The sequence below is a fragment of the Lactuca virosa genome, chromosome 1, assembly GCF_052849685.1.
Source record: "Lactuca virosa cultivar CGN04683 chromosome 1, Lactuca_virosa_CGN04683_v6, whole genome shotgun sequence".
NCBI classification, from domain to species: Eukaryota; Viridiplantae; Streptophyta; class Magnoliopsida; order Asterales; family Asteraceae; genus Lactuca; species Lactuca virosa.
In genome coordinates, this window is record NC_136426.1 from 56125621 (window position 1) to 56137802 (window position 12182).

The window sequence follows — 12182 nt, forward strand, 5'->3', positions numbered from 1 at the left end:
ATATGGGTATTTTGGGGAACCACTCTCCTGTTCGGGTTCCGGCTGACTGTACACACCGTATCTTCCTGAAAAAGCCAAAGTTAAGTCAAGGTTCATGTTCCTAATCCCAAGCCAACAATCAAACAATAACATGACAAGAGACCGAGCCCTTGTCCTTAACCCAACCCTTTTATTACAAATTATTTCTTCGAAAACATTTTTCAAAAAAAATTTGGATCCTAGTTTGAGACTGGATTCACACAAGTGTTCCTCTAATTCACTCAAACCAGGGCTCTGATGCCAACTTGTAACATCCCCAGTTTCACAACCAATTTTTTTTCATTTTTATTAAGGTAAAACTTCCCAATCTATTAATCCGTTATTTATGAAAACCATTTATTCCGAATTACATTTATTAAAATCAAAGTATTGTAGAAAACACGGAATCTTCAATGTTGTTGATGAGTGTGTACAAGGTATCTTGGCCTACAACACAAAGAAGGACCGCCTCAACCCAAACCGAACACACATGTCGACATATAAATAATCAGAATCAAGTAGATACATAATACAAGCAAACAACAAACATACAACTCAATACCGCCTACTAGTCCTCTCACAACATACAGTCCTGCTACCAGCTAACCTCCATAGAATGCATAACCATAAATAACCAGAGGTGAGATAGCCACCCGAACAGATGATCCTACTCTAGAGCCACAACCAAACAAGGATCAGGCAGGAGAGCCTAGACCAAGAGTTCTCAGGCTATCTTACATGACCACATACATTCCCTAAGAGCACTCCATAGGTGATGACCAGCAAGCACATATAACGTACAGTTCTACATATTATTATAGAAAAGCAACATACTCAATACCAGGAGACAAATCTAACAGATCACTATAGCATAGCAACATACTCGATACCAGAACACAGATCTAACAGATCACTACAACATAGCAGCATACTCAATACAAGAATACAGATCCAACATATCACTATAGCATAGCAGCATACTCAATATCAACAATCTAAGGAATACATGGTTGTATATACTCAGAGGTGAGATAGTTACTCGGAGAGGTGATCATACTCCAGAACCACAACCAAACAAGGAAGAGGTAAGAGAGCTTAGATCAAGAGTCCTCAGTCTATCCTACATGACTATATACAGTCCCTAAGGTATCCTTTTACTAACAGATAACCAAAACTAGTGGGCCGGAATTGGTGCCTTCGACCCACGGGTACAGTGAGGCGAAACTCACCTGAACCAAAGAATTCTGAACACTGTGATACGACCCCTTTTCAGCACTGCTTGCTCCTGTGAATCCATGAACACAAGAACCAGATAGAATCTCAATCAATAGCCCAAAATCCTAAGTTTGACCCAAAGTCAAACTTGGTCAAAAAGTCAACGTTCAACGGTCAACGAAATTTAATGGTCAGTAGGCCCTCACGACGTGACCATCAATGGATTCACGTCATGAGTCACTATAAGACAAACTAGTCGGGTCTTGCAACCCTCACGATGTGACATGCATCTATCTCACGTCGTGAGATTCGTCTGTACACCATTTTGATCCAAAAACCTCTTAATCCGTTAAGCCACTCATCCATCTTTTCCAAGAGGCTTCCTAACACTCCTAGGATCATAAAAATCGACGTCTTAAGGTCTTGTATGTCCAATACAAGACATGAGCTCAAACTAGGCCTTTCATGGAGAAAAAGATGATACATTCTCAAGCATGGACTCAAACATCCTCCAAACTTCAGATTTGTGACATATAAGCATCTAAGGACCCTAAGGACCCATAAAGTTGCCAACTTTTGGGAGTCCCAACACTCTAGCTCTTAAGATCTTGGATAAATATGCATAAAACCTTATATCAAACAACAAGGAGCATAAATCATAGGTCTTGATTACTCACATTGGTCCAGAAGTGTGGCTTAAGGTTGCAAATGAAGCTTCCAAGCTGCAACTATGCTTCCATGATGATCTCTTCTTCTTCAAACCTCCAAAACTATACCAAAAGCTCAAGAAACACAAGTAAAGGCTAGGTTTGGGGGTTTACTAAGTTTAGGGACGAAGGAGGCTGGTTTGGAACCCTAAAATGAAGTTTATGGGGATTAAATACGATGGAAACCCTAAAAGATCGTGGCTTAGGCTGCAGCGCACCTAACGTCGTGAGCTCTTAATGTGAACGTCGTGATCTCAACTTAAATCAGAATCTTCATCAAATTCTTCTCACGTCATGACCCCTCAATGGTTACGTCGTGAGCCTTGGTTTTTCCCAAAAACCAAGCTTCGACTCCTTGAAACCCTAAATCGAACTGATTCGGAAAATAGGGTGTTATAGTGGTGGTGATGGTTATGTGTAAATACGAGGGCTTTTATGGCAATGATGGCCAGCTAACAGGGTGCAAATCGTGAAAAAATGTTGTTGGATTAGGTGTCTAAGCCCATAACTATAATTGGTATGTACTTGACCCGAGAGTAGCATGGTCCATTTCGGGTTGCCTTCACCAGAACAATTTGATAGGATGTATATTTGAGAAAGAGGTTATTTGTGATTTATTAATATATCATATTATTTAATTAGTATTGATCAAGAATTAATTTGGAATTAATTTAGTGATCAAAAGAGACTAATTAAATTAACGGGGACTGATTAGGTAAATTAGTATTACATATAGTTTCGGCTAATGATCAATGTTGATTAGAATGGACTAAGAGTTAGTCCAAAGGGTCTATCATATGGATTATTGGATTCTAGGCCCAAGGAAGTGAATTAAGGTTTACAAGTTGAAACCCTAGGAATTCCACACTATAAATGTAACCCCTAATGCACCTAAAATTGGTTGAATGATTCCTAGTTGAACCCTAGCCGATTTTAGTGCTTCATGACCTCTCTCTCATAATCCTCCACTTGTTCATGGTGTTTGTGACTTGTTTGAGGTATCACACTTGGGGTGCTAAGCTCTTGAAAGGCCAAATTCTACAAGCTACAATATAGAGGTATTCATCTAACTTGATTTTATGTTTCAAATATCAATTTGTATGCTAGTTGTAGGCTTCATGCTTTGGATAATTTTATTGCATGTATAACTAGAGAAAACTTAGATCCAAAGCATTAGGGTTGTATGTGCACCATAGGAGTGTTATAGTACATAAAACCCAACAAATGTTACAATGAAATTTTTTTAACAAATAGGAGGCATTAATGAACATAAACATGGATTTTTGTTAATTTGTCGTAAGAAGTGCGTTTCTAGGCCACATAGTGTGTATTACGGAACTATTTAGGAATAACAGGCTCTGATAATCCTTTATTTTCCGAGATGTCGTTCGATTGTGAAAGAATGTCCGATAAGTTGTAGTTTTATGGTAAACATTTTATACCCAAGCCCTTACAATTCAACAATGAAGTAGCATTTGACCTAGAAATGCACTTTTGCGACAAATTAACAAAGTCCTTATAAGTTATATATGATATAGATGATATATTTATGATTGTAGTAATGATATTTATTAAAGAGAATCATAAAAATGTACCAAAAGTTATATATAAATTATCATTAGTGTTTTTTAATAAGAAAATTATATTTATTTTGAGTTTTTTAATAAATAAATATAAGTTTTCTTCAAATCAATTTAGTATATATAAAAAAATCTCCAGAAAAGTCATTAAACTTTAATCTTATTAACTAAAAAGCATCCATATATATATATATATATATATATATATATATATATATATATATATATATATATATATATATATATATATATATATATTGCAGTTTAACCTTTAAAAGGCACTAACCGGTTACAATGATTATTTTGAAAGTATTTATCGATTTCAATGGTTAAATTGCAAGAATAAAAAAATCAAGGGCGACTTTTTTTGTCAATAGAGCCAAAATATAAAGATTTGTTTTTGCAGATATCCATTAGGCTGGTGGGAGTGGTGACACTAGCTATTGTCCACGTAGACGCCATGTCAGTTTTGCCACACTTTAGCCAAAATTTGTCATTTATATGGCGTGGGTTGCCACAGTTGTCATGCGATTTTTTTCTAAAATTAATTAATATAGAAAATAAACATTTCAAATATATTATTTTTTTAAATCTTAAATTTCATTAAACTTAAAAAAAATTACTTCACACCAAAAAAATCATATAATTTCAAATTACAAACCTAGAAATTTAAATAAAGAAACCATGGATATAAAATAACGAAACCTAGATTTTATTTTTTTGCGACCTCTTCTTTTGCTTTTATCGCTATTTCTTTTTCACATCCTATGAGAGCGCTAGTGTCTCATTAAGATCATCATGACACAGTTTGTTTCTTTCTCTTGTGTGATCGCCTAATATTGTTCAAAATACGACTTCAACTGGTCCATTTTGCTTGTTAGTTGGTCGATGTTAACTGAAACATTTCCCGAACCACTTTCTGCAGCTTTTCACTTTCTCTTGGCTCGGTCTCTTCCCATGGGATGAGTGACTCTTGGAGCCTCAAAAGGCTCCTCCTCATTGAGGTCAATCCCGACATGCACATCGGACGATTGACTATGCGTTGTTTTAGATGTTTTGGTTATTTTAAAATAACCACACGTAAAGGTTTCAGAAGCGTCGACCTCTTGCCATTTTCTTTGACAATTTCAAAATATTCCAAACATGTAGAAATTTGAAATTGGCCCCTTTCTGATTCTGGTACACTTCAAGAGCTTCTTTCAAAATAGTTTTATCGTTTTCACCACTTTGTCATTGTCGTTTGAAACTCGAAAACACCTCATTAAACTCTGTCACCACTTTGTTAACATTTCTCCACCTCGAATAAATTTTGTCTTTTTTTGGTACTCTCCAATATTCATCTTCGTGAGAAAACGTCGTGTAATTTTCCGGAAAAATGTTGGACAATCTTGTTTGTTTCCGACCACCCGATCTTTAGAAACATCCACCCACACACGAGCTAACACCTTTTCTTCAGCAGTTGTCCATTGCTTTGGAGCCGCCCTTCCATTTTTTTTGGGTTGTGGTGGATTCTCTTCCGGCTCTGATTCCTTTTGAGGGACGACTTCGGGTTCCCCTTGAGTTTGGAATTGGGTTTGGAAATTTATTGGGGAGTCGGGAAGATCGTCAAATGGATTGAAATCGGTTTTCATTTGGGATGAGAAGTTCATTTGTGGTTGGTATTGAAATTGTAGTTGTCTTTGAAATTGTAGATGGTTTTGGAATTGAGGTTGATTTTGGTATTGTGCTTGATTTTGGTATTGAGGTTGGTTTTGGGTTTGAAATGGGTAGTAAACACCACCAAAGTTTAAATTTGGTGGAAAGTAAATTGGCCGATCGCTTTGGTTTTTGAACCAAATTTGCTGAAGAATGTGAGATGTTTGGGTTTGGGTGTTTCTTTTGGTATTTTTTTTTTTTGAGCTTTTGGGTTGGAAGGAGAAGTCATTTTTCACAAAAATTGTATTGTTTTAGTGAAGAAAAAAAGGAAGATGGGGAAATGAGATAAAATAGAATATGTCTTGGTATCTATGTAGGGTAAAAAAAAGGAGGAATTTTTTGAATTTTTTTTTTCTGAAAAAAAAGGTTAAAAGACCCTTCCAATGTTCACAAATATTCAAACCCAATACCCTCTCTAACGGGTAAGTTTTAGCTGAGTTGTCGAGCTAAGCTCGACATGCCAAGGGCTCGACCTGGTGTTCGTCGAGCTATCCGAGTTGATTGCCCAAGCCACTCCGAGTGGCATTATTAATAACAACAAATTACGTTAATGGCCCTTAATGAAACAATAAACAGATAAAAAAATAGGAAAAAAAAAGATAAAGTAAGGTAAATGGTCTTTAATGAAACAATTAATTAAGGAAAAACTGCAATAAAGTCCTTACATATTGGCTTCATAATCTATTTAGTCTTTATATTTTTTTTTATTCAATTAAGTCCAAAATACCGGTAATCATACTCAATTTAACCACTTGACCAGGTCAACAGGTCATCCAACTTTCGAAAATTACATTTTTGGCCCAGATTTCAAAATTTATTACAAATTTGGTCTAAAATTTACAGTTTTGGCCCACATTTTAAATTTTGTTACAAATTTGGTCCGAAATTTAAGCTTTTTGCCCAAATTTTAGAATTTTATTATGAATTCATCCTAACTTTAGTTTTTTTTACAACTTTTTTTCTCAAAAATTTGTTTCTAATATGTTTTTTCTTTATAAAATCATATTTTCACATAAAAATCTTATATTTTCTATATAAAAACTTTTTTTAAAAAGTTTTTGTATATGAAATATCTACTTATAAAAACATGTATTTATGAAGTACATAAATATATACAAATCAGTTTTTATAAAAAAATGCATACAAACACGTATTTACAAAAACATGTATACAAACATCTATTTTATTATAACTGTATACAAACACCTATATATATATATATATATATATATATATATATATATATATATATATATATATGCACACAAATAGGTGTGTATCTATATTTTTTTTTATAAAATCGTGTTTGTTTACATTTATTTTTATAAAAACGTTTTTTAATAATTTTTTGTATAATACGTGTTTGTATACATTTTATAAAATCGTGTTTGTATACATTTTATAAAAACGTGTTTGAATACTTTTTTGTATAATACATGTTTGTATACATTTTATAAAATGTATACAAACACGTAGTATATAAAAAATGATTCAAACACGTTTTTATAAAAAAAATATAAACAAACACGATTATATAAAAAAAAATTATAGATACACACCTATATATATATATATATATATATATATATATATATATATATATATATATATATATATATATGCTTAGGTTATTCTATTCTAACTAATTATTGTGCGGATATCGTATGCTATGAAAATTACTAAGAGAATAAGTTGTTTAGCAATGCGAATACGTTCAACCTTACAAAAATATCGTCATTTCCATGCATTCTTGCTAATTATTATTTATTTTTGTTCTCACACATCGTTTTTCACTCATTTTCATTCTGACAGAATACGACCCAATAAAACATTCTGATAACATTCTGACAGAAATGAGAATAATAATAATAAGTGTATAATAACCTTATAGACGATTTAATTAGTGAGAATGTGTGTTAATGACAATAGTTATGTAAGATTAAACGTATTTATATTATCAAACAACATATTTTCTTTATCATTCTCATAGCATACGATATCCGCACAATAATTAGTTAGAATACTTGAACCTAGCTCTCTCCCTCTCTCTCTCTCTCCCTATATATATATATATATATATATATATATATATATATATATATATATATATATATATATATATATATATATATATATAAAGGTGTTTGTATATATTTATAATATAATAGGTGTTTGTATACATTTTTTTGTAAAATACGTTTCTGTATACATTTTTTATAAAAACGGATTTGTATATATTTATATACTTAATAAATACCTATTTTTATAACTAGATATTTCATATATAAAAAACTTTTTAAAAAAAAATTTATATAGAAAATATAAGATTTTTATGTGAAAATACTTTTTTTTGTATAAATATGATTTTATAAAGAAAAAAACATATTAGAAACAATTTTTTGAGAAAAAAAGTTGTAAAAAAACTAAAGATAGGATGAATTCATAATAAAATTCTAAAATTTGGGCAAAAAGGGTAAGTTTTGACCAAATTTGTAACAAAATTTAAAATCTGGGGCAAAAGTGTAAATTTTGGACCAAAATTGTAATAGATTTTGAAATTTAGGTAAAAAAATGTAATTTTTAAAAGTTGGATGACCTGTTGACCGGGTCAAAGGGTTAAATTGAATACGATTATCGGTATTTGGGACTTAATTGAATAAAAAAATATATAATGTCTAAATCGATTATGAGACCAGTATGTAAGAATTTTATTGCAATTTTTCCTTAAATAGTGTTTTCTAATGGTATTAGTCATAAAATCCAAATGTGCAATGAAAATGATTCCAAAATGATAAATGAAACCACAATGACCAATGGTGTAGAGGTTTTTCAGAAACCAAAGGGTTCTAGCCCAACGGTATCCGGTATTGTCCTCCCTCATTGAAGTTGAGGGTTCAAGTACTGTCGTGGACATAAATGGATTTAAGGTGTAGTTTAGGAGTACGTTAGATTTGCCGTTTCAAAAACAATAAAAATAAAAATAAAAAATAATGAAATTTTGTCTTTATTGAAAAAATTATTTTTTATTAAGAAATTCAATTTTAGAATATGACACTGTAAGTTTCGAACTAATTAATACGTGGCGAATTTCTATTGGCACATTTCACGTGGTAAATGTTATTAGTGGTTGAACCAAGTCGACGCAACTCCTCCATGATCGTTATAAGGACCTCAACAAACGGAACCAGAAGAAGGCCACAGTCTCTCGCTCTACACGGTTCGCCAGTTGATCAAACAACGATCTGAAAAATTGGATCTGATTTCTTCATATCAATCATCATTAAGAAGATCTTCGGTGGAGTTTAATCACTTTAATTAATTAGGTTATGGAAGAAAGCAAACAGAGGATGCGTTGTTCGTTGTTGTTTGCTGCGCTTTTGATAGGTTGTTTCGTTACGCAGATATGTTCTTCTTCGGACTCTGTAAGTGAGCTAATTCATAAATGTGTTCTAGATCTGTAATTTCATAAACGGTGACGGTTATTCTTCGTTTATGTAGATATTTTACGACTCATTCGATGAATCTTTTGAAGGGAGGTGGGTCGTATCTGAGAATGAAGATTATTCAGGTAAGATTTGGGCCGATTGCTTTGGATTAATAATAATTTGCATTATATATTATTCGAATGATGCGACAATTCGCTTAGACATGCATGCTTATTGATAGTGATATTTTGAATTAATGGCTATCGATATGTTCATGACTTTAATTTACTGCATTTTATGTTGGCGTCAATTATTCCACATCACAATTCACATGCTTATGTTCAATTAATTTTCATAGACATTTTCAATATTTGATGTCAATTTATCGCATGCAAATGTGTTATTTCTTCAAATTTTGTAAAACTTTGTGGACTTAATTGCATTGCATTCTTCATGAATCATAACCTGTAGGTGTATGGCAACACTCGAAAAGCGATGGGCATGAAGATTATGGACTGCTGGTGAGTGAAAAAGCTAGAAAATACGCCATTGTTAAGGAGCTCGAAAAACCTCTAGACCTACAAGACACCACAACCATCCTCCAATTTGAAGTTCGCCTTCAACAGGGTCTGGAATGCGGTGGCGCATATCTAAAATATCTCCGTCCACAAGATTCCGGTTGGAGCGCCAAACTATTCAACAACGAATCACCTTATTCAATAATGTTCGGCCCTGACAAATGTGGTGCTACAAATAAAGTCCATTTCATCTTGAAACATAAAAACCCCATTAATGGAGAGTATACCGAACACCACCTCACTTCTCCTCCTTCAGTCCCTTCCGACAAATTAACCCATGTCTACACTGCAATCATAAACCCCGGGGATAACGACCTGCGAATCTTAGTCGACGGAAAAGAGAAAAAGAAAGCAAATTTCTTATCAACCGAAGATTTTCAGCCATCGATCATCCCGGAAAAGACGATTCCTGACCCGGAGGATAAAAAACCAAAAGATTGGGATGAGCGAGCCAAGATTCCAGACCCGGATGCGGTTAAACCGGAGGACTGGGACGAGAATGCTCCGATGGAGATTTTAGACGAGGAAGCTGAGATGCCGGAAGGATGGCTGGAATCAGAGCCGGAGGAAATCGAGGATCCGGAATCGTTAAAGCCGGAAGATTGGGACGATGAGGAGGACGGCGAATGGGAGGCTCCGAAAATTGAGAACCCGAAATGTGAATCGGCACCCGGTTGTGGGGAATGGAAAAGACCAATGAAACGGAATCCAGATTACAAGGGTAAATGGCATGCACCTCTAATTGAAAACCCTAATTACAAAGGTATCTGGAAGCCACGACAAATTCCAAACCCTAATTACTTCGAACTTAAAAACCCTAATTTCGAGCCGATTGCCGCTGTTGGAATCGAGATTTGGACCATGCAAGATGGAATCTTGTTTGATAACATTTTGATCGGAAACGACGAAAAGGTCGCAAAGTCAATCAGGGATGCCACGTGGAAACCCAAGTTTTTGGTTGAAGAAGAGAAACGAAAAGCGGAGGAGAAGTCAACCGGTTTAGATGGTCTTAAAGGGATTCAGGTTATCTTTTTAAATAATAATTTCCTTTTTATTTTTTGGTTTTATTTATTTAAATCTTTATTCATATTTGTTACAGAAAGCTGTGTTTGACGTTCTTTACAAGATCGCTGAACTGCCTTTTCTGGGCGAACGTAAGACAAAGGTTTTGGTAAGTTTTTTTTTTATTTTTTTTTTAATTTTTTGGGTTAATTTCTTTTATTTGAAATTGAATTTGCGATGTTATTTTTTCAGGAGCTTGTTGACAAGGCTAAGGAACAACCGAATCTTACAGTTGGACTTATGGTTTCGATTGTTGTTGTGGTTTGTAGTATCTCATTGAAGGTGTTGTTTGGTGGGAAGAAACATGTAAGTATCAAGAATTGAGGGGTTTTTCGGTAAATAAAATGTTTTGTGTAATTAATTATGTGTAAATATAATTCATGAACAGGGTAAGGTGAAGGTGGAAGTGGAAGATGGGAAGAAGGATGAAGGTGAGAGGAAGATGAGGAAAGGAGGAAATGAAGATGATCATGATGCGACTACTCGTAAGAGAAATGCAAGACGTGAGCAACGACAAGTTGACTGAAGAGATGAGTTTTGGTAGAATTCTATTGGTGTTAGTTTATTATTATTATTATTATTATTTTATTGATGGTTTAAAAAACCATGCATCGTATATCAGAGCTTTTTTTTTTTTTTTTTTTAACATAAATTCGGACATGTAGCAATTAATTCAGCAATGCATGGCGGTTTCCAATTAGTGATGGGTTCATTATTTTCTATCAAAAATACTTATCTATCATAAATAAAGATGTAAAATGTAGGGTGTTCAATAATAATTTGTATTCGAACATCCGATTCGAAAATTCGATATTTTTTTTCGGCTCTTCTAAAAAAGTAGAATATAATATGGTTTTTGGATTTGGATTAGGATAATGAATTGTGACAATTTCGGATACTGAAAAATATGTTATATTTATTTCTTTTAAACATATTAGAGTAAATTACACGAATCGTCTCTGGTGCTCTGGTGCAGGTGCCAAAATACACGTTTAGTCCCTATTTTCAAAAATTAACTCGGATCATCCCTCATTAGTTTAAAACCTACACGCTTCATCCCTGAAAGACGAATTTGTTACAGGTTTAGTCCGTTCTAGATTTAAAATGACCATAATACCATTGTTTATTTATTTTTCAATTAATCCAATAACATTTATTAATATTTTTTAATTTAAAAAAAATGGGTCCCACTTCCACCACCCCTCATCCTCTACTTTCACCTCACCCACCCAAGTTGTATCCTGTATTCTCTCTAAACCTGAAGAAAACCACACACCACCATCACCTCCAAAACTCCGGCAACCGCCACCTCCCCTATGAATTCAAAATCCAGCCAGTGGAGGTTCATCTAAAATCGGAAACAAGAAGCTCATGAGATCTTTCAACATTTCCCTCATTCCTGAGGTTGAAACCTACTTTTCCGACAATGAAAACCTAGTTCGCACATGTGTGCTCCTCGCAATCGATGGCTCTGTTGCAGTCACAGTCACAGAGTCGGTGAAGTCGTCACCACTAGAGGTACATCTGGCCTCCAATCCGCTATTGTTTCCACAGTCGGAATCGAAGCTCCATAGTTGAATATGCACCTTCGCCGCCTTCTTCTTCACCTGTGCACCGCCATCGATTCTTCTCTGGTCTCCTTAAATCTCTAGTAAGTGGTAACCCTTACCCCGACGATGAAATAGGGTTTGGGTTTCGAACCTTTAGATGGTGGCGGCGATTTAGGGTTTGTTTTTGAACCTCCATTGCACCTTCTGCTCCTATGGTGGTGTTAGTGTTGACCGATGGTGGTGTTGTTTATCCATTTGTGGTGGTTGTCTGAACTATGGAGAGGAAGACGAACCTGGGGTATGGATTGATGAGTTTTTAGATCTAGGATATGGATTTGATTTTAGGGCTTAT

At 34.2% G+C, this 12182-nt stretch overlaps 1 protein-coding gene across 1 annotated transcript; it reads left to right on the plus strand.

The window, feature by feature from the left end:
• Positions 1-8399: 8399 nt before the first annotated feature.
• Positions 8400-10911, plus strand: LOC145104811 (calnexin homolog). Its single transcript, XM_079041988.1, has 6 exons — positions 8400-8637; positions 8714-8783; positions 9112-10241; positions 10318-10389; positions 10473-10586; positions 10669-10911. Exons 1-6 carry the CDS (start codon positions 8542-8544, stop codon positions 10804-10806), a joined length of 1620 nt encoding a protein of 539 aa, XP_078898114.1. The 5' UTR covers positions 8400-8541; the 3' UTR covers positions 10807-10911.
• The last annotated feature ends 1271 nt before the right edge of the window (positions 10912-12182 follow it).

What these genes read in the sequence shown, in the direction of transcription:
- LOC145104811 (XM_079041988.1), top strand. Translation starts at nt 8,542, where the DNA reads ATGGAAGAAAGCAAACAGAGGATGCGTTGTTCGTTGTTGTTTGCTGCG. An exon ending in TGAGAATGAAGATTATTCAG is followed by an intron (nt 8,784 to 9,111) that starts GTAAGATTTGGG and finishes CATAACCTGTAG; the next exon opens with GTGTATGGCAACACTCGAAA. An exon ending in TGTTTGGTGGGAAGAAACAT is followed by an intron (nt 10,587 to 10,668) that starts GTAAGTATCAAG and finishes ATTCATGAACAG; the next exon opens with GGTAAGGTGAAGGTGGAAGT.